Here is a 23,922-nt window from a genome sequence, read left to right as displayed (position 1 = left end):
TCCTTGAGCTTTCCTTTGATGTCTAGGATGACTCCATCTTGTTTTGGAGCCTCCACTCCAGAGGTACAGGAAAGGGATCCTTAAACCTGATGATTTAAGGTAGCTCTCTCTTCCGCTCTAAAATGGTCTCTAGGTAACTCAATGTCTTCCAGATAAATGCGCAATCTTCGTTTTCCCTCCTCTTCCTTCTGGTAGTCAAGATGGCTTCCAGGTTAGGAATGGGGTGCCAGTGTTCTGCACAGCAGGGAGAAAGGACCTACATCACCTCGTGCTGAGCCCTGGGTTCTCAAGGGTCTCTCCAGGGATCTCCCTCACCCTGCAGGGTTCCTGGGGGTCCAGCTGGCATCCACTGCTGAAGGCTGTGTCCAGTGCGCCCCATGTTCTATTCTCTCAGAATCCCACCCTGGCCTGGAAGGTCCCTCTCTTGCTGACCTAGGTCCTCTCAGCTCTCACCACTGGGTGTCTGTCACATCCTCCATCTGGCCCCTGGTCTCAGCTGTCCACACCGTCATCTCTGCAGCCCTGTCCCTGCCCCTGGCTCTCAACAGAGCTACCCACTAGGAACACGAGGGCAATTTTGAATCCCTTCCCTGTCACACAAGAGATGAGAAAGACCTGGAGAGGACACCACCTCCAGCCTTCACTCTGCCTAAACACACTGTGCCACCATTTCTCATCTCTGCCACTGCCCCATGTTGATTTACAGTCCACTGTGAGGGGTCCTCATCCGGAGTTCTAAGTGGAAAGTGGGACACAATGTCCTCTGCTTTCAGTTTCCCCCTCAACCCATCTAGATTCTCTATCATTCCTTGTCACCACTTCTACCTGCCAGGGAAAGAGTCAGGGCCCAGCAGAAGTGACCTCATGCCTGTGTGGGATTTTGGGGGCTTGGGAAATTGGCTGAGTATCAGATCAGCACTATGGTATTTATAATCGCAATTTTACAGATAGAAAAGTGAGAGACAAGGAGACCACCACTGGGTTTGGAAAGAAGAACAAAGACTTGGATGGACAAAGCATGAGACGGTAAGAGGAGACAAGCCAGTGAGGCCTTGGACAAGGGGAATTAGAGAGAAATCTATCACTAGAAATGCCTTCAGCACAGAAAGATCTAGATCCAGCCCAGAAAGACAGTAAGTTGGGATTATAGCTCATGAGGTCACCAAACTGGCTCAAATGTGTACTTGTTTCCAAATGGGGACGACAACTCTGCAAGAATGAAATTATAACCATCTTCCACTAATATGTCATCTCACGCTCTGGAAAACAGTTGTACCTAAAAGAAGACCTTCTTGGAAGACAAAAAAAAAGCAGTGGAAGAAAGGAAGGAAGGAAGGGAGGGAGGGAGGGAGGGAGGGAGGGAGGAAGAAAAGAAAAGAGGTATTGGCACAGCCCAAGAGAGCTAGAGGCTAGAGGTAAGTTACCTGCCAAAACTTATTTGGGCTTCTGGTAGACCACGAATGACTCCCTCGAACATCACCAAATTACACAACTGGAAGTGTCAAGGTCTAAGGGTTTTCTCTATTGGTCAGTGGCCTAACAAGAGAGTGTCAGTCCGGGGAGAAGATATGGGGATATATGTATATGTATAGCTGATTCACTTTGTTATACAGCAGAAATTAACACACCATTGTAAAGCAATTATACCCCAATAAAGATGTTAAAAAAAAAAAAAGGGAGTGTCAGTCCGATCCCTCCTCACTGTCAAGAGCCACTGAGTCATCTCTCAGGCTTCCAGGGCGAAGCTACTGTGTTTGCAGTCCAGATACCCCAGAGGCAGGGGCAACGGCTGCTCCCTGGCAGTCCTTCAGGCTCCCTCTCCCTCTTCTCTCCGTGCCTCAGTGCCACGTTCATTCAGCCTTCACTTACTGGGCAACCTGGTATAGTATGAACAGTACGGGCTACTGATTCCAGGGGGGGATCCTCCAAGCTGTGTGACTCTGGGCAAACGACTTACTCTCTTTGACACTCAGTTTCTTCATCTGCAAACTGAGACTTAAAATATCTACCATAAAGAGTTTTTGTGAGGATTAAATGAGATGATCTACATCAAGGCCTGCCCCAGAGCAGGCCCTCTGCCTGCTTTCACCCCATTAGTTTCCCACCCACCTTGCCAAACCTTCATTCTCCCTTCTCACCTGGCACAGACCATGTGCTGAAACGACTCATGATGCAAAGGAAGTACATCATGACATGATACAAAGTGACAAGCATAAAAAGACATGGATAAAAAAAAAAAAGACATGGATAAACAGAAAAGGGAGCACTGGCAGAAGAGATTTAATTCTTATGAAGACGTGAGGGGAGGTTTCATAGAGGCAGTAATACTGGGCTAGACTTGGAAAATGAGTGTGTTTCCAAATGGGGATGACCCCAGGAAGCAGAGGGAGGGAGTAGGGGAGTGAGGTAGGGAAGAGAGTAAAGCCAATAATGGGTACATTAGTTAGCACACTGCTACTATGGGCAACTGTGGCCCAATCCAACAATCTCCTAGGTGTATAGAACACACCTTAGCATTGTCCCACCAAGGGACAAGGAAGCTGGCATAGGTAAACACGAACTCCCATTCTTCACTGCTTTGGGGTATTAACTCCCCGGCACTACTAGCTTGTTCCATGTACAGGCCAAGCATGGGTGCATGGGTACAGATCATTCTCAGTCAGGGAGACATGGGAGCCACCAGCATGTGCAGGATCTGCCTCTAGGTGACCTCTGGGTGGGCCAACGGGAGATGGGCAGCGCACCAATAGCATCTGCTACAGGTGGCTTAACATTTAACTAGACTCACCCACGGATTTGGCCGAAGGCCATATGTTAAAGCCCTATAGCACTGACTCACGCTTCAGGATTTCGTTACAGTTTGTACTGTTCTCATGTGTCATAGTCATGTCCCTCCAACTGCAGTGTAAATTTCCTGGAGTCAGAGATGATGTCCTCTCAGCAGGCACTCATTACCACGCAACTGATTATCCAGTGTAGAAGTAGCAGGTCCCCTTGGCCTTCATCAAAGACCAGACCTAAGCCATCCTGAACCGAAAAGAAACCTGCCTCAGTCCAAAGCTGTTCAGAGAGATGATGCCTATAAGCCGTCTGGATGATCCAGTCCAATATCCAGTCCAAAAGTGGATTCCACCTTGATGTTTAACCTACAGCTACACAACCACCAAGCACAGTACACAACCTAGTGTAGCAGAGAGGTTAAGAATGCTGAAGACAGGACAGCGTAGTGGCTAAACACACAAACTTTGGGTCAGATGGCCTGAGTTCGAATTGCAACTCTGCAACCAAAATGTTTAACCTAGGGCAAGTTGCTTACCTTCTTTGTGCCTCGGTTTCCTGTAAGTCTGTAAAACGGAGCCTAATGCTAGTGCCTACTTCAAAGAACAGCGGCTGGTACAGGTAAATATTATCAAAGTGATTATTAAACAACATGACTACTCTTAGTTGGAGTTCTGAAAGACAATAACGAACTCCTATTTAGCCCTTTCCAGATCCCAAAACACTTCACTCAGAAAAACCTTTGCATATGCAATGTTAAATGTTATATGTCAATAAAGCTGGAAAAAGAAACAGAGAAAAGAAAAAGAAAAACCTTTGCCATCATGGAGGTTCTTTTTTTTTTTCTTTTTTTAAAACAAACATTGAGCCTTAACAAGAGCCCAGGGCTTCCCTGGTGGCGCAGTGGTTAAGAATCCACCTGCCAATGCAGGGGACACAGGTTCGAGTCCTGCTCTGGGAAGATCCCACATGCCGCGGAGCAACTAAGCCCATGCGCCACAACTACTGAGCCTGTGCTCTAGAGCCCGTGAGCTGCAACTACTGAGCCCACGTGCCACAACTACTGAAGCCCACACACCTAGAGCCCGTGCTCCACAACAAGAGAAGCCACCACAGTGAGAAGCCTGTGCACCACAAGGAAGAGGAGCCCCCGCTCGCCGCAACCAGAGGAAGCCCGTGCACAGCAACGAAGACCCAACACAGCCAAATATAAATAAATAAAATATTTTTAAAAATAAAAGATAAATAAATAATGTTTAAAAAAACAAGAGCCCACTGGGGGAGCTCAGGATTACACCCATTTTGAAGATGAGGAAATAGAGTCCCATGTCAGTCTACTGGCAAATAGAGATCATACAAATAGCAGGTGGCAGGCACGGGGAGGGCTCTAACTCTAGATCTCACCACCTTTCTACTATATCATGGGGCACAGTAATGTTTCAGCCAATTCTTTAAGACTGTGGCTCTCTGAGAATGCATCAGCATCACCTGGAGGGATGGTTAAAGCAGACTGCTGGACCCCACCCTCAGAGTTTCCAATTCAGCAGGTCTAGGCTGGGCCTGAGAATCTGCACTTCTAAAAAGCTTCCAGGTGATGCTGATGTTGCTTGTCTGGGGGCCACACTCTGAGAACCACTGCCTTAAGAAATCAATTCATCAGAGAGCCAGAGCAAGAAATACATTCAGCGACCTTAGCATCCACACAGGTTTTCCCTACTCAGGCTGGTTTCAGAGCCATGAAACTCTCATGTTTACCTGCCCCATTTTCATAATTTTTTTTTTTTTTTTGCGGTATGCTAGCCTCTCACTGTTGTGGCCTCTCCCGTTGCGGAGCGCAGGCTCAGCGGCCATGGCTCACAGGCCCAGCCGCTCCACGGCATGTGGGATCTTCCCAGACCGGGGCACGAACCCGTGTCCCCCGCATCGGCAGGCGGACTCTCAACCACTGCGCCACCAGGGAAGCCCCCACAGTGGTGTCTTAATGCCCCAAGGAGATGATGTGTCTGAGCACAGCTTACATGAACATCACATGGCCATAAAAGAATTTGTATCCCATGATATATATCTGGAGGAGTTTTCTCTCCCTACTTATGTCTTCTGCCAGTTGTGTAGGTAGTGGTATCATCTCTGAACCAGTCACATCAACATCACCTGAGAACTTGTTAGAACTGTCAATTCTCAGGGCCCGCCCCAGAGCTACTAAATCAAAAACTCTCAGGGAAGGACCCAGGAATCTGGCTTAACAAGCCTTCCAGGTGATTCTGATGCATACTCAAGTTTGAGAACTCTGGTTTTGCGGTTAGGAGCACAAAATTCCAAGTTGGGTACAATTCCCAGCTCGGCCACTCCCTTGAGCAAGTTACTTATCTCTCTGAGCCTCAGTTTCTTGATCTGAGAAATGGTGCTAAGACTAGGATCTCCCCTTAATAGATTTGGTTGAGCAGCTTAAGAGAGTGGATGTATATACAGCACATAGGAACCCAGCACATTGTAAGCAGTCAATACGCATTTAGCTCTTATTTCTTTGTGTAAAGTATCATGGCTTCTTGACAATATGCCCCAGTGCCTACTTTTGAAGGACTGTCAACTGTGTTTTTTTGTTTGTTTGCTTTTTGCGGTACGCGGGCCTCTCACTGCCATGGCCTCTCCCGTTGCGGAGCACAGGCTCCAGACGCCCAGGCTCAGCGGCCATGGCTCACGGGCCCAGCTGCTCCGCGGCATGTGGGATCCTCCCGGACCCGGGCACGAACCCGTGTCCCCTGCATCGGCAGGCAGACTCCCAACCACTGCACCACCAGGGAAGCCCTCAACTGTGTTTTAATCTGTTGCAAGTTTTCCATTTAGTTTGTGTGCATCTGTGTGTCTGTTGTATTTATGCTGTTGTTTGCTGCTAGTAGATATTTGCTTTATCCAACAAAGATTCCTTGGTCTTGCAACTCTCTTCTAAATAAGTAAGGTATTTCTCTGTATGTCCTTAATAATGTCTTCTTAAATACTGATTTTTTATATTTGCATAGCACTGTATTCTTTTGGCAGTTGTACTCAAAGATATTGCAGCCCTGGGGTTTCTGGACTTTTTATCGCCTTCCTCAGGTACGTTTTCCCATTCTCACATAAGCTTCTAAGGATCCTCTTTTCTGAAATGGATGCTGCTTCATTAGGGTGATTCTCTATCTCCCTTAAATTTCCATGCAGAAGTGCCTTCGAGTAGGTACTTTTAAAAACAAATAGGGGCTTCCCTGGTGGTGCAGTGGTTGGGAGTCTGCCTGCCGATGCAGGGGACACGGGTTCGTGCCCCAGTCTAAAACTATAAAGCTCTTAGAAGAAAAATAGGGAAAAATCTTCATGACATTTCTTGGATATGACAGCAAAAACACAGGCAATAAAGTAAAAATAGACAAATTGGACTTCATCAAAATTAAAAACTTTTGTGCATCAAAGAACACTATTAAAAGAGTGAAAAGGGACTCCCTGGTGGCGCAGTGGTTAAGAATCTGCCTGCCAATGCAGGGCACACAGGTTTGATCCCTGGTCCAGGAAGATCCCACATCCTGTGGAGCAACTAAGCCTGTGTGCCACAACTACTGAGCCTATGTGCTGCAACTACTGAAGCCCACGTGCTCTAGGGCCCGTGCTCCACAACAAGAGGAGCCACCACAATGAGAAGCCCGCACACCGCAATGAAGAGTAGCCCCCGCTTGCCACAACTAAAGAAAGCCCATGCACAGCAACGAAGACCCAATGCAGCCAAAAAAAAAAAAGAGTGAAAAGACAACTCACAGAAGGGGGAAAATATTTGCAAATCATATATATAATAAAGGATTAGTATCCTGAATATATAATGAACTCCTAAAACTCAATGAAAACAGAAAACCCCAAACAACCCAATTCAAAAATGGACCAAAGATTCGAATAGTCATTTCTCTAAAGAAGATACACAAATGACTAATAAGCACATGAAAACATGTTCAAAATCACTAATCATTAAGGAAATGCAAATAAAAACCACAATGATACCACTTCACATCCATTATCAAAACAACAGAAAATAACAAGTGTTGGTGAGGATATAGAAAAATTGGAATCCTGTGCCTTGCTGGTAAGAATGTTAAATGGTGCAGCCTCTGTGGGAAACAGTTTGGCAGATCCTCAAAAAGTTAAACACAGAATTACCATATGACCCAGCAATTCTACTCCTAGGTATATATACCCCAAAGAATTGAAAGAAGGGACTCAAACGGATACTTAAACACCAATGTTCACACTAGCATTATTTATAATAGGCAAAAGGTGGAAATAACCCAAATGTCCATCAACATTGAATAGATAAACAAAATATGTACATACAATGGAGCATTATTCAGCCTTAAAAAGGAATGAAATTCTGGATCATGTTACAACATGGATGAACCTTGGAAACATGCTAAGGGAAATAAGCCAGACACAAGAGGATGAATATTGTATGATTCCTTATAATTGCATGAGGTACCTAGAATAGGCAAAATCATAGAGACAGAAATAACAGAGGTTACCAGGGCCTGGGGGGAGGGGGGAAGGGAGGTTATTGCTTAATGGGTGCAGAGTTCCTATTTGAGATGATGAAAGTGTTCTGGAACTGGATAGTGGTGATCGTTGCACAAAACTGTGAATACATTTAATGGCAGTGAATTATATACTTAAAGATGGTGAAAATGGTAAGTTTTATGTTATGTTTTTTTTACCACAGTAAAACAATCCCAAATAAACACACACACACACACACACACACACACACACACACACATACACACAGATAAAATAGGAAAAAGATGAAGGAAAATGGGCACCTTACCTTCCAGGGATGTAACCACAGTGAAACGAAGACAAATGATGACAAGGAATATCTTGAACGTCAGTAAAAGTTCCTCAGGGCTCCCAACATGGCCACACTGCCTGCCAGAGAAAAGCATCCTGGAATAAAATAGGGGGACACATCATCACAGCTTTGCCATAATCACGACACAACAATGCCCAAAAGGCCAGTTCCTCAAGCAAGACAACCTGCAACCTGCTTCCTTTAAATTACTCTAGTCCAGAGAATTGGCAATGCCAGGTGGGCACTGGCTACAAAAAGCAAAACCCATGTTTATTACGGGAGGCCCATCCAGTGGGATATTATAATAAAAATGATAAGCAAGGTAGTCCATGTAGATTTATGGAAAACATCAACACATGCAAAATATCAAGAAAAGAATTTAAAAACACAAAATGCTGCGTATATATAATGATTACCACTACATAAAGGCTGGTTAAAAACTATGCTAAGAATCAGAAGAGGTCACAGAATCTTATAAATGATCTATCCCATTTATGTCATACCGTAAAAGGATGGGTGTGTTGCATTTCCTCTTTATTGTATGTTAATTCATTATCATCGCTTACATTTTTAGTAGTGGGGAGGGCAGAGTCAACGTTTTTCAAAAAGTGAAGTTTATATCAATACTGAATTTTTAAGTCTCATTTACCATTCGTTTATTCATTTCGTTCCAACGAATAATCATCAAGGGCCAATATATACCAGATGAGATGTGTGGGTTAACTAGGCAGCAACTAGATGAAATACACATGGGGGAGGTGGGGCAGAGGCTGAGAGGAGCTCGGCACGTGGAGAAAACTGCAGATGCTAAGGCTGCGTCCGTTCCTCTCCCGATGGAGGAGTTGGCCAACGGAAGCCCGTGACAGGCAGTCAGCACCAGCAGCAGGCGCTGGCGGGGGATACTGAGGGAGGAAGAAGCTAGCGAGGAAATCACACGCCACCCACGGGGCTCGGGCAGTGAGAGCCCACGGAGCAGGCTCCTTCTACATGGCCACAGGGGAAGGGGCCGGGACAGACCAGGCCGCGTGTTCTCAGCTGGCAGAGCTCCTGGCCACAGGGCATCCAAGCACCTAGCCACCACCGCAGCTTCTGTTGGCCGGAGATAGAGTGTGCAGGCACCGCGGTGAAGGCTAAAGAGCATGGGATCAAAGGTCCTGGCTCTGCCACACAATGTCTGAGTGACTCTGGATAAGTTATTTCCGATGGCCAAGATTCCCCATCTAGCGAACTGTGATAATAGCACCAGCCTGATAGTGTCGCTGTGGTGAGTAAACAAGAGATCTGGGCACAGGGGCTGGCACTGTGAAGGCACTATAAATGCTAGCTAGACCCTTCAGTCAGTCAACAAATAGCTTTTTTTTTTTTTGGGCGGTACGCGGGCCTCTCACTGTTGTGGCCTCTCCCGTTGCGGAGCACAGGCTCCGGATGCGCAGGCTCAGCGGCCATGGCTCACGGGCCCAGCCGCTCCGCGGCATGTGGGATCTTCCCAGACGGGGGCACAAACCTGTGTCCCCTGCATCGGCAAGCGGACTCTGAACCACCGTGCCACCAGGGAAGCCCAACAAATAGCTATTTTGTACCTCATATGTGCAGGGTAAGATAGTGCAGGGATTGCAGGGATAAGGACGCAGAAAGGTGGGAATAAATCACGATTTCTCAGTCTCCAGGAAAAGCTGGCAATCTTTAAGAATCCTATAATTTAACAGCCATTGCCGGTACCAGAGGAATGATTCTTTCCTTGGACAAGGCATGATAACGTCTTAGAGCAGGAAGTGAATCCTTCTCCTTCCAAAGAGGACTTCTATTTTTAAAATCAATACTGTAAATTGTATTATATATTAATAACACACTATGTTAATAAATTATAAAGTGCCTCTGGTTTCTCTCCAGCACTTTCATCCTCTCTCTGTTCATAATGGCATATTACCGACCCTCCCGAATGAGTCACTTGAATGATAACGTCGTTGTGCAAAGATAAAGCAACGTCTCTCTGGAGGAAAATTTAAGTGTCTACTACAGCTACACACAATAATAATGATGAATCTCTGAAATACAATGTTAGATAAAGGAGCCAGACATAAAGAAATGCATGTTGTCCATGATCCCATTCAGATGAGGAACAAAAGCAGGCAAAACTAATCGATGGAATGAGGGTCGGAGCATGGTTATCCTTGGAAGCGGGCAGAGGATACAACAATTAGAAGTGGGCTCAGTGCGGCTTCTGAGGTTCAGGTAATATTCTGTGTGCTGGTTACATGGTGTGTTCAGTTTCTGAAATTCATTGAATTATACACTAATATATATGTCATAAAAAGTTTCATATATAGGGCTTCCCTGGTGGCGCAGTGGTTGAGAGTCCGCCTGCCGATGCAGGGCATGCGGGTTCGTGCCCCGGTCCGGGAAGATCCCACATGCCGCAGAGCGGCTGGGCCCGTGAGCCATGGCCGCTGAGCCTGCGCGTCCGGAGGCTGTGCTCCGCAACGGGAGAGGCCACAACGGTGAGAGGCCCGCGTACAGCAAAAAAAACAAAAAACAAAAAAAAAGAAATTTTCATATAAAGTTTAAAAATTAATCTATTTTTAGTTTTTAACTCAGCTCCCCTCCAAAAGTATTCCCCCTTTTCTTTTTAAGCTATATTTAATGAACCTCTACAAAAAAACTCTCCTATACAAATGCCTCAGGTTTGACTCTACCTGGAATTCACAGAGCTGACTTAGAAGATTTACTACACAAGTATCTAATTTTAGTTCTGGAAAGAGTATCAGAGCAGTCTGTTTCTGGAAAGGAATTCAGAATTCACCTAGCTGAGACCCTTATTCTACAGATGTAGAAAGAGGCCCAACGTGTTGTAGGGGATGGGTCAAGGTCATCTGGCTGTTTGGTGGGACTCCTACTCTTTCTACCAGGCCACAATGCTGGCCTCCTGGGAATTGATCTCCTTGGAAGTAAACTGTTTTGAGTTCGTCAGGTGAAATAAATCAACAAACTCAAAATGCTATTATAGAATTTTCAAAATTTCTGCAAACTCATTCTTGAGCTTTGCCAACTTCTAGGGTAGGGCCTAAGTGGTGTATAAGATACGATCAAAGTTAAGTTAGTCATGGCACTGGGTGACTGGTTAATATGTGCTGTGACTTGGGCCTCTGATCAAAATAAACCATGCTTTTCCACTGAAGAGAGCTTGTACTCAGCTCCCAGATGACGGCAGGAAAGGGCACAACGAAGGGTGATTCCAGTAACCATCCTGAAAAGAGAATATGGCTCAGGAAGAACTTACTACAGACCTGGCGCCACTGAAAAGACTGCTTTCCATTGTCCATATTCCAAGCCTGGAATACGTTTCCTCAAGGCTGAATATATATTTCCTAATAGGAGAAGAAGTGTTATGGTATTTAAAATAGTAACCACTCCTACTGCCTTCTGCATAAACTAGAGAACATCCTGCTGGGTCATGACGTCTCTGGGATCACTGATTAAAGAGGGAAATCTATAGATTTTGAAACCCTTACTCATTATATATAAAAGTCATTTTTATCTTTTTCAGCTGGAACTTCTCTTCATCTTCTGGTGCAAGTTGGGTTGCTTCAATGCTATCTACGTCAACAGCAAAGATGAATAGCCACTGGTTCTTAGCAAAATTTCAAGGTGCTAAGGATGGCTTGTGAGATAGCATCCATTACAAAGAAAACTATTTGCTAGCATTTAAACAGTAAAATCTAGACCTTGACACTAGATAACCACTCATTAACGATTACCCCAGGTTCATGTTTTGTGGTTGTAGACTCTGATGTAAATGGCAACCCCTAGGGTTGAACAGTACATAAGCTACATGACTGAATGCCATGGCCCCGCTTGTACCACTCCAAGAAATTATTCTGGATCTCTTCAATTTCATTAAATAGTACAAGTATCATATTTTTTAAAATGTAGACCATCGGTGCAATCTTGAATGGTAATAAATGATAAATCTAACTTCATCTAGGTATAGAATAAAGTTTAAAAGGAGGGAAATAGCTTGATACCACTGCAGAGCAGGTCTGGGTGAGGGTCATTCTGTGCTACCACAGGTTAACTGATGTAATCTGATTATACCATGGCTGCAATGATGTATGCAATTATCAATATTTTAGACCTGAGTAACAAGAGGTGTGATAATTGTTCCCTAAGTGTTTTAGAAAATGTTATGCCTTTGAGATATTCACACTGATTTATAAGTGTTGGTTAACAAGACTAGCACAAGGAGGACTTCCCTGGTGGCGCAGCAGTTAAGAATCTGCCTGCCACTGCAGGGCACATGGGTTCGAGCCCTGGTCCTGGAAGATCCCACATGCCGCGGAGCAACTAAGCCCGTGCGCCACAACTACCGAGCCTGCGCTCTAGAGCCCGCGAGACACAACTACTGAGCCCGCACGCCACAACTACTTAAGCCCGTGCACCTAGAGCCCGTGCTCCGCAACAAGAGAAGCCACTGCAATGAGAAGCCCGCGCACCGCAACAACTCCTAAGGAACTTATTACAAATTGGAAGACAAGCTCAAAGCCCGCTTGGGGGCTGACCTTGTTAATGTTTTAGTAGCATGTATTACTGCTCAGTATCAGGTTTCATTAACTGCAACACAGGGGCACTGGACAATGAAGTGATCAGATCTGAGGAGGGATGGTCTCTTCTAGAGACCATGCTTCATTAGCTATTTCTTCAGTTTTTGTGACTTAACTTCCCTAGAAACTAAACTCCTTGATATCAAGGATTGGGTCATTTATGTCTCTCGCATCCCCAAAGCCAGAGGCAGAATTCTTTCTCCATGGAGGGGCTAAAAAAATAACTCTCTACTGATATGTTTGGCTCAGAAGGGGGAGGCAGAGGCATTGGCAATGACCTGAGTGAGGGACAAGGCAGATGCACGCTGGGGAAAGGAAATTGTGTGCCCACCCAGGACAGAGAGCACTGCTGACAACCTGACTTGTATCTTCAAGAATATTCCATCATGCTTCACTTCAAAACCAAAACATCAGTACAGCTCTTAGCTCAAAGATGACAGTCACTTCACACTATGATATCCCCTCATGTGAAATACAGACATAAGGATAAAGAGGTGCACGAGGTTAACAATCTATAGGGTGATCTTGGAACCAACTGACCTACTCCTGGCTTCAGTCAATGAGCCGTGAAGACAGAAGTTCAATGCTCAGGGAGGATCCAGAATATGAATTCAAAGAGGAAATAAGGAGTCACGGTCAGCTTCTATTGATTATATGCTCTTTAAGAGGAAAAAAGAAGTAGTTTTTAATAAAGCCTAATATGTCAGGAAAACCTCATTAAGCAATATTTAAAGAAGGCAAAAATGAAAGCCGAGCGTGTTGTCCTGTCCTAGGATGAGCAAATTACAAACACATGTACCAATATTCAACGTGGAATGAATGTAGGATCAACAACTGAAAAACATTAAAATAATCAAACAGGGAAACAGATCAACTGTGACTTCAAGTATGGAAATAATTTCACTTCGTATTTGTGCAAATGAGAATTTTCTACATAGGGGTTTTTGATGAAATCTCACAATTCAAGTACATTGCCTCTTCCAAAACCTTATGGATAGCCACGATAAAGCATGCTGAGTGGCTCCTGGTAACCAAGTTTATTAATAAACAACACGAGGCTCTCTTTGCTCCCTTGGAACACTTTCAGGTAGGAAAATAGGGCAAGCAACAGTGAAATCTGTTTTGCCCACTGAATGAAACAATTAAAAAGCCTAACAATACCCAAAGCTGGAGAGCATGTGGGGAAATGAACTCTTGTTTACACTGCTGGTGGCAATGTAAACTTTGAGAGAACAGTTTAGCTATGTTTTGGATTTTTAAATGTGCATACCTTTTGATCCAGAAATTCTAATTCCGGAGATTGTCCCTACAGAAATAGTGACATACATACACAAAAATATACAAACAAATACTGTCATTGCAGCTTTGTGCAAGGGGGAAAAGCCTAAGTCTCCATCAGTAGATGAATAGTTAAAAAATGATGGTCCATCCATATTCTGGAATATTATACAAGGCTTAAAAAAATGAAGTTGATCTATATGTGTTGACACATAGAGATTGTCAATACATATAAGTCATGTGAATAAAATCAAATTTCTTAATAATATAGATACTAGGATATGTTAAGAAACAAACAAAGCTATAAATATGTATGCTTATTTATATAGTGACAAGTATGGCTGCATACAAAAAAGCCTGGAAGGAAACCCACCAAACCTCCACAGAGAGGCATGTGATGGGGGAAAGGACGAAGCCCAAAAGAACACCCGCACATGTTCATGGATTACTTATACAATTACATGTATTTCTTCTAGGAAAATGCATAACAGAGGGAGGCTGGGCCAAGCCATCCAGGTTCTCCAAACAGAACTCGTAAATCAAGCTCGGAGGGAGGCTAACTAGGAGGTAATGGCATCACTTGTTCAGCTGGATACCGCCTCCCCTGGCCCTGCTCTAACACAATTAGAAAGGCCCCACTGAGAGCACAGACTTCTGGTCTCAGAGCCAAGAAACCAGCTTCCCAGCCAGGGAGCAAGAACTCACTTGAGTAAGTTGTGGAAGAGAATGTCAAAAGCTATGATGTGAAAATGGCTGATGGACACAGAGGCCTAAACTTAATTAAAGAACTGTGCATCCGTCGGCCTCTGGATCCCTCTTTGCCACTATCGCCACAGCACGTCCACCGTCCTTTATCTCCGCGAGGAACTGAGCAGGACAGAGTGCCTGCCAATGTCTGGGCTTCTTACATCATTGAAAGGAAAAGGCAAGTCACAAAAGGAGCCATATTGACTTATGTAAGACATGGCACAGGACAGAGAAGTTTCTCAGAGAAGAACAGCAAACTCACCAATTGCTAGGATTAACTGAAACCTCCCACAACTGCAGACTCCACCAAACCATGACATCAGGAAGTCTGGAAAGGCATCCAACTTCCTCTATTTATCAAGCTGGCTAAAACCCAGGGTAATACCAGCATACCCAGAAAAAAAGAAAAAAGCAAGCAGACTGTACAAGTGGTTTGGGTGGGAAGGAAATGATCTCTGTATGTACTTAGAGCCCTGCTCCAGCACAGAGGAAGCTCTCAGAGAGGCTGCATCCAGGAATTAGAACTCCTGTGCTCACAGCCTGCTCAGGGGCCCTGGGTGCTGACCACAGGGCCCACACATCCTGGAACAATCAGCAAAACAACGGGCAAAGGGCACAGGTAACAGCAGCCCCAGACAGTTTCCCACTGTCCTCTTGGGTAATGTGATGCTGGTCCAAGGAGGAACCAAAACAAAACAAAACAAAACAAAACCCAGTGACATGCAGCATCCTGAGGGCTCGGCGCTTCATTTACAACCTAACGATTAATCACTGGCCCAGACTGAGGGGCAGAGAGTGGCTCACACTTCCAGGCAATGACACCAACACCATGGAAGAAAGGACCAGAGGACAAAGGCCTTGATAAATTGAAAATGAGAGTAGAAATAAGCAAGGAGAAGCTTCTCCACACTAGTAGGAAAAGCAAATTGCACAGACGGAGAGAATGGTGAAGGTCAGGCTTGTGGGCATATACAGGAGAAGGTCAGGGATATGCAGGTCTTGGCTGTAGAGTGGTAGGTATGGCCATCGAGGAACAAACAAGAATGGTTCTCAAACCTTGTGGTGGCCCCATTACTGATGGGAGCCCGTCTAAAAGGACCTTTACCTGCACAGACTGGTTTGTTCAGTTCTGGATGCCACCATTCAAGAGGAGTTAAATTGTGAAATGGCTCTGAAAGACTTCAAAGATAATTAATTCAACAAAACTTTACCAAATGCCTACTGTGTGCCAAAGAACAGGGCCGCTCTGTTTGGGTGTGCCAAGGGCACTTGGCCAAGAGGACCATTAGAGGCTGAATGCAGATGGCCAGGCTTTCTGGAAGCGCAGATGAACTGGCAGCGGGCTCTGTCACAGGCACAGCGGGAGCTCCAAGGAAGGGAACCTAACCTGTTGTAGGGAAACGGATCTGGGAGAGTTTCCTCAAGGAGATAACAGTCATGCTGCATCTTAAAGGATGTGCAACGCCCTTTACGTGAAGCGATGGGAATGGGCATTCCAAAGAGAGGAAAGTACCTGAACCAAGACACAGAGTCAAAGACTGGCATGGAGTAGGCAGGGCTTAGAATCTGCTTGACGTTGCTGAAGCATAACAAGCAAATCAGAGAATGGCCAGAAGGGACCTGGAGGAAAGGAGCAGACAACCGATGGAACGTATTAAAATTTTAATCTGTGAATAGACTGGGAACAATCCACATTGCATGTCCAGGTGGAGGTTACGATGGATTATGAATAATATCCACGATGTATACAAGGCCCTCTGAGAAAGAACCATTGCAGCGAGGTGGTTTTCGTCTCTGCCATGGGCACAAGGTGATGTCTAAAAGGTAGCTTGAACCACATTCCAAGGGATTTAAATTAACAAGAGGAAGAACGTCCTGATACGGAGCATTGTTCAACTGTAGAAGTGACGAAGAGAGCTTTTGGAATTGCTTTCCGAAACATCTAAGAAGATGACCTCTTGGTCACCCTGATGAGGCTGCGTCAGAGGTGGAATGAACCAGACCAGGGAAAGGAGCTGGTGGACCTCTTGCAACTGTTGGTCCGATGCTATTTTTCTGCAGCACTGAACACTTTCTTTCCTCTCCTCCCCTCTCTCCAGTCTTCTCGTCCTCTCTTCCCTTCTGCTCTCCTTGATCCCAGTTTCCCTCTTTTCCTTCCCTCCCCTTACCTAGCTTAAGGCTTCCCAAATGTATCCCAGGGGATAGAATACTGCTGGTTACCTCTGCCCAGAGCTGGAGAAGAGGGTATTAAAGAGCACACAGTGAGGGACCCAGTTTCGAAGGACCCTGATCAGCAGACCCAACCCTCTGGGTGAGGCTACCACAGGCCTCAACCCAACATGGTGGAACTAAAGGTGTTTCAAAACTTAGGGCATGCTGGGACGTCCTTGGTGGCACAGTGGTTAAGAATCTGCCTGCCAATGCAGGGGACACGGGTTCAATCCCTGGTCCGGGAAGATCCCATATGCTGCAGAGCAACTAAGCCCGTGCGCCACAACTACTGAGCCTGCGCTCTAGAGCCCACGAGCCACAACTACTCAGCCTGCACGACACAGCTACTGAAGCCAACATGCCTAGAGCCTGCACTCCGCAACAAGAGAAGCCACCACAATGAGAAGCCCGTGCACTGCCCCAACTAGAGGAAGCCCGCATGCAGCAACGAAGACCCAACGCAGCCAAATAAATAAATAAATATACCAATGAATTCTTTCTCAGAACATTAATTTTCTATTTCACAAAAAGAACACCTATTGGGCTTCCCTTGTGGCGCAGTTGTTAAGAATCTGCCTGCCAACACAGGGGACGTGAGTTTGAGCCCTGGTCTGGGAAGATCCCACATGCCGCGGAACAACTAAGCCCGTGTGCCACAACTACTGAGCCTGTGCTCTAGAGCCCATGCGCCACAACTAATGAGCCCACGTGCCACAACTACTGAGCCCACGTGCCTAGAGCCCGTGCTCCGCAACAAGAGAAGCCACCTCAATGAGAAGCCCGCGCGCTGCAACGAAGACCCAACACAGCCATAAGTAAATAAATAAACAATTTTTTAAAAAACAGAACACTTATCTACTGGATTTTCTTAATGACAGTCTTATATTAAGCTGTATTCATACGAAGTTAACTAGAGGTGAACTTTTTTCCTTTGGTATGAAAACATTTCACCAGGAAAACTGAATTTAGATAACTACCACCTCATTAAATCAATCCCGACTGCCAAATCAAAACTACAATGAGTTATCGAGATCACTGAAGAAGTCAAAGAGGAAATCAAAAAATGCCTAGAGACAAATGACAATGAAAACACGACAATCCAAAACCTATGGGATGCAGCAAAAGCAGTTCTAAGAGGGAAGTTTATAGCTATACAAGCTTATCTCAAAAAACAAGAAAAATCTCAAATAAACAATCTAACCTTACACCTAAAGGAACTAGCGAAAGAAGAACAAACAAAACACAAAGTTAGCAGAAGGAAAGAAATCATAAAGATCAGAGCAGAAATAAATAAAATAGAACAAAGAAAACAATAGCAAAGATCAATAAAACTAAAAGTTGGTTCTTTGAGAAGATACACGAAATTCATAAACCATTAGCCAGACTCATCAAGAAAAAGAGGGAGAGGACTCAAATCAATAAAATTAGAAATAAAAACAGAGAAGTTATAACAGACACTGCAGAAATACAAAGCATCCTAAGAGACTACTAGAAGCAACTCTATGCCAATAAAATGGACAACCTGGAAGAAATGGACAAATTCTTAGAAAGGTATAACCTTCCAAGACTGAACCAGGAAGAAATAGAAAATATGAACAGACCAATCACAAGTAATGAAATTGAAACTGTGATTAAAGATCTTCCAACAAACAAAAGTCCAGGCCCAGATGGCTTCACAGGTGAATTCTCCCAAATATTTAGAGAAGAGCTAACACTCATCCTTCTCAAACTCTTCCAAAAAATTGCAGAGGAAGGAACACTCCCAAACTCATTCTATGAGGCCACCATCACCCTGATACCAAAACCAGACAAAGATACTACAAAAAAGAAAATTACAGACCAATATCACTGATGATTGTAGATGCAAAAATCCTCAATAAAATACTAGCAAACAGAATCCAACAACACATTAAAAGGATCATACACCACGATCAAGTGGGATTTATCCCAGGGATGCCAGGATTCTTCAATATACGCAAATCAATCAACGTGATACACCATATTAACAAAGTGAAGAATAAAAACCATAAGATCCTCTCAGTAGATGCAGAAAAAGCTTTTGACAATATTCAACACACATTTATGATAAAAACTCTCCAGAAAGTGGGCATAGTGGGAGCCTACCTCAACATAATAAAGGCCATATATGACAAACCCACAGCAAACATCATTCTCAATAGTGAAAAACTGAAAGCATTTCCTCCAAGATCAGGAACAGGACAAGGATGTCCACTCTCACCACTATTATTCAACATAGTTTTGGAAGTCGTAGCCACAGCAATCAGAGAAAAAAATAAATAAAAGGAATACAAATTGGAAAAGAAGAAGTAAAACTGTCACTCTTTAAAGACGACATGATACTATACATAGAGAATCCTAAAGAGGCCACCAGAAAACTACTAGAGCTAATCAATGAATTTGGTAAAGTTGCAGGATACAAAATTAATGCACAGAAATCTCTTGCATTCCTATACACTAATGATGAAAAATCTGAAAGAGAAATTAAGGAAACACTCCCATTTACCATTGCAACAAAAAGAATAAAATACCTAGGAATAAACCTACCTAGGGAGACAAAAGACCTGTATCCAGAAAACTATAAGACAGTGATGAAAGAAATTAAAGATGACACCAACAGATGGAGAGATATACCATGTTCTTGGATTGGAAGAATCAATATTATGAAAATGACTATACTACCCAAAGCAATCTACAGATTCAATGCAATCCCTATCAAACTACCAATGGCATTTTTTACAGAACTAGAACAAAAAATCTTAAAATTTGTATGGAGACACAAAAGACCTCGAATACCCAAAGCAGACTTGAGGGAGAAAAACGGAGCTGGAGGAATCAGACTCCCTGACTTCAGACTATACTACAGAGCTACAGTAATCAAGACAATATGGTACTGGCACAAAAACAGAAACATAGATCAATGGAACAGGATACAAAGTCCAGAGATAAATCCACGCACCTATGGTCAACTAATCTATGACAAAGGAGGCAAGGATATACAATGGAGAAAAGACAGTCTCTTCAATAAGTGGTGCTGGGAAAACTGGAGAGCTACATGTAAAAGAATGAAATCAGAACACTCCCTAACACCATACACAAAAATAAACTCAAAATGGATTAGAGACCTAAATGTAAGACTGGACACTATAAAACTCTTAGAGGAAAACATAGGAAGAACACTCTCTGACATAAATCACAGCAAGATGTTTTTTGATCCACCTCCTAGAGTAATGGAAATAAAAAAAAATAAAATAAGCAAATGGGACCTAATGAAATTTAAAAGCTTTTGCACAACAAAGGAAACCATAAACAATATGAAAAGACAACCCTCAGAATGGAAGAAAACATTTGCAAATGAATCATCGGACAAAGGATTAATCTCCAAAATATATAAACAGCTCAATATTAAAAAAAAATAAACAACCCAATATAAAAATGGGCAGAAGACCTAAGTAGACATTTCTCCAAAGAAGACATACAGATGGCCAAGAAGCACATGAAAAGCTGCTCAACATCACTAATTATTAGAGAAATGGAAATCAAAACTACAATGAGGTATCACCTCACAGCAGTTAGAATGGGCATCATCAGAAAATCTACAAACAACAAATGCTGGAGAGGGTGTGGAGAAAAGGGAACCCTCTTGCACTGTTGGTGGGAATGTATATTGATACAGCCACTATGGAGAACAGTATGGAGGTTCCTTAAAGAACTAAAAATAGAATTACCATATGATCCAGCAACCCCACTACCGGGCATATACCCAGAGAAAACCATAATTCAAAAAGACACATGCACCCCAATGTTCATTGCAGCACTATTTACAGTACCCAGGTCATGAAAGCAACATAAATGCCCAACGACAGACGAATGGATAAAGAAGGTGTGGTATATATATATGATGGAATATTACTCAGCCATAAAAAGGAACGAAATTGGGTCACTTGTAGAGACATCGTGGATCTAGAGACTGTCATACAGAGTGAAGTGAGTCAGAAAGAGAAAAACAAATATCGTATATTAACACATATACGTGGAACCTAGAAAATGGTACAGATGAACCAGTTTGCAGAGCAGAAATTGAGACACAGAGATAGAGAACAAACGTATGGACACCAAGGGGGGAAAGCAGTGGGGGGCAGGGTGGTGGTGGGATGAATTGGGAGATTGGGATTGACATGTATACACTGATGTGTATAAAATGGATGACTAATAAGAAAATTAATAAATAAACATACACAGGTCATTTGTGAGTAAAAAAATAAAAAAAAAAAATTATTGGGTCTCTTTGAACTCCAGAATTCAACGGACACCTCTTACAGCAATGGATCGTGATTGTTTACTAATAAAGGTCACTTGATATGGAATGCAGAAATTTAAAAAAAAACAAAACTACAATGAGGTATGGAAGCAACCTAAATGTCCATCAACAGATGAATGGATAAAGAAGATGCGGCACATATATACAATGGAATATTACTCAGCCATAAAAAGGAATGAAATTGAGGTGGATAGACCTAGAGTCTGTCATATAGAGTGAAGTAAGTCAGAAAGAGAAAAACAAATACCGTATGCTAACACATATATATGGAATCTAAAAAAAAAAATGGTTCTGAAAAACTTACGGGCAGGACAGGAATAAAGATGCAGACGTAGAGAATGGACTTGAGGACACGGGGAGGGGGAAGGGTGAGCTGGGATGAAGTGAGAGAGTGGCATGGACATATATACACTACCAAACGTAAAATAGATAGCTAGTGGGAAGCAGACGCATAGCACAGGGAGATCAGCTGGGTGCTCTGTGACCACCTAGAGGGGTGGGATAGGGAGGGTGGGAGGGAGATGCAAGAGGGAGGAGATATGGGGATATATGTATACGTATAGCTGATTCACTTTGTTATAAAGCAGAAACTAACACACCATTGTGAAGCAATTATACTCCAATAAAGATGTTAAAAATAAATAAAATAAAATTCAAGGTGAGGGCCTCAAACTCAGCCTCTATACTGTTGTGTCTCTGCCAACCTTGCCAGCAAAAGGAAGTTCTAGCCCTTCCCTTTGTGGGAGATTGCAAAACTGGCCAAAAATTCTCCCTATGCTAATATGCCTGTCCATTTGCAATGTGACCTCAGCTCCTCCTAGCAAAAGGCGGAGTCTACTTCTCAACCCCTTGAATGTGGGCCGGACTTGCACTTGCTCTGCCCAATGGGACATTGGCAAATGTGATACCAGCAGAAGCTCGAAAAGAGCTTGACCGCGGAAGTCTGTACTTTCTTGCTGCTCTTGGAAACTCGAGCCACTCTGTGAACAGGGAAACGAGCCTGAGCTAGCCTGCTGGATGGTGAAAGGCACGTGCCCAGTCACCACCATTGTTCCAACCCCCAGAACAGAGTCATCTAGCTGACTGGCAGGGGACTGAAGGGGTGTGAGTGAGCAAACTGACACCAGCAGGGCCATCCAGCTGAGCCCAGCCCACACTGCACACTCCAGAACTGGGAACAAATGAAATGGCTGTGGCTTTATTTAAACCACCAAATGTTGGGGTGTTTTGTTACACAGAGAAAACTAACTTATGTACCTTCCTTCTTCCTTTCCATCCTCTTCATTCTTTCTCTTCCTCTCTGCCTACCTTTCCTCCCTTTCATTATTCCCCCCACGCTTCTTGCTTTCCTCTTTTCCTTCTGCAAGTACTACAAGTACCCGTTTAAGGACCCACTGGGTACAAAAGACACTGGCCCAGGCTAGTTCAAATTCAAGGCCTCATTTCCTTCTAGCCCACTCCCTCTGAAGCCCGCATAAGCAGAGTCTATAGACACGGTCTCTGGGACTCACTCATAAAGTGATTCAGCAAGATGTTTCTGGGGACTGGCAGGCAAGAGGGTGGACTCCTGGCAGAGTTTGCAGTCCATCTCTGGGCATTTGTTGGTGATCATCTCCCTGGGAGAGTCATTTATCACAGTGACCTGCTGAGTAGACTACTGAAGCATTCTAGCCCTCCGCTCTTGACCGGTCAACTCCTTGCAACCAGACGGGAAGTACAATAAGAAAACAGGCCTTTCATGCCAGACACCCAAGGTTTAAGGGGCACAGCCCCAACCCCCTTCCCTCACCTGGCTGCCCAGCCTAAGCGACTGGAAGATACATTTATAACTACAGGAAACAACGCACTGTGAGTGGTAAAATGGTTAGATTTCCATTTCTTTACTATATGAATAAAAGAAAATCAATAGGATCATCTTGCTAATGACATCAAACCACTCAGTACAACTCAGAAGCCAGAAGGTTATTTCTTAAAACGCTTTCTTTCCTCTTCCACATTTATAGTCTGTACTTTATTCCCACTCTAACTTATTTTTTCCCCTGAATGATGTTTTTTCAGACTTTTTAAAAGCTTACTTTTCCCTGGAGTCCTGGAACCTGTCATTTGTTTGTGGTTACAACATTAATGTTTAGGAAGGGCAAATGAGATGTCAGGGTTGGATAAATGTTCACTTTTTTTTTTTTAATGGTGTTTTAAATGGAACTCTTTTCTCCCTAGGACTCCCTGCACAAGTTCACTTCTTCTCTAGGTGCATGTGTGAACGTATTTTGAAACTGACCACCAACTGTCTGTCAGGTACAGAGATTTTAATGGCTTCCATCAACAAGAATAAATCGAAAGTATACCTCTGGAACACATTTCTAGGATTTTTCTCGATTTCTCAATGCCATCTTCTGGAAGAGCAGAGGAAGACTTTACTGCCTCAACTGTCTTCCAATATCTCCCTTCCCATGTTCCAAAACTGTCTATAGAACCTCCCTGTTTTTCTTTTGTTTTTTAGGTTTTTTTGTGGTACGCGGGCCTCTCACTGTTGTGGGCCTCTCCCCTTGCGGAGCACAGGGTCCAGACGCGCAGGCTCAGCGGCCATGGCTCACGGGCCCAGCCGCTCCGCGGCATGTGGGATCTTCCCGGACCGGGGCACGAACCCGTGTCCCCTGCATTGGCAGGCGGACTCTCAACCACTGCGCCACCAGGGAAGCCCGAACCTCCCTATTTAAAGAGAACTATTTGCCCTCCTTCTCATCTGTTCTTGATAGTAACAATCCCTTCCATTTGTATGGTGATTTATGGTAGACAAAAGGCCAAGAGGTAATCAACCACCAAGACCACAGATGACAAAATGGCATTCTGTAGTCCCCTCCCCACACAAAGGAAAGCAGGTTCAAGGAGAATATAAATTAGAAAAGGAGATCAAAACCAAGGAGGGGAATTAGAAAACAAATAACACGGTCATAAGGCCTTCACATTTGTATTATCAAATATCAAACCACAAGCATGGCTCTCTGGTGCCCAGAGAGAAAAGGAATCACATTCCATGCTGAACTCATCCATGAAGAGGAGAAAACACAATCCTTGAAGGAAGCAAAGTTTTTCCTTGTAACTAGTCTTTAACTGAA

The 23,922-nt window shown here is 44.0% G+C and overlaps 1 protein-coding gene across 6 annotated transcripts in view; it reads right to left on the bottom strand.

Moving 5' to 3' along the window:
• ADGRG2 (adhesion G protein-coupled receptor G2) overlaps positions 1-23,922 on the bottom strand; it is a 113,235-nt gene that overhangs the window by 63,885 nt on the left and 25,428 nt on the right. For 5 of the 6 annotated variants that reach the window (XM_060137886.1, XM_060137890.1, XM_060137891.1 and 2 more), the window contains exon 2: positions 7,610-7,728. In XM_060137886.1, coding sequence (XP_059993869.1) covers positions 7,610-7,727 — 118 coding nt within the window. In that variant the 5' untranslated portion in view covers position 7,728. Of the gene's footprint in view, positions 1-7,609; positions 7,729-10,910; positions 10,977-23,922 lie in introns of those variants that run through there. The other variant, XM_060137888.1, reaches the window with a different exon arrangement.

The sequence above is a fragment of the Lagenorhynchus albirostris genome, chromosome X (assembly GCF_949774975.1).
Source record: "Lagenorhynchus albirostris chromosome X, mLagAlb1.1, whole genome shotgun sequence".
In the NCBI taxonomy this organism is placed as follows: domain Eukaryota; kingdom Metazoa; phylum Chordata; class Mammalia; order Artiodactyla; family Delphinidae; genus Lagenorhynchus; species Lagenorhynchus albirostris.
The sequence above is the reverse complement of the archived record's forward strand: the minus strand, read 5'-3'. Positions and strand labels throughout refer to the sequence as shown.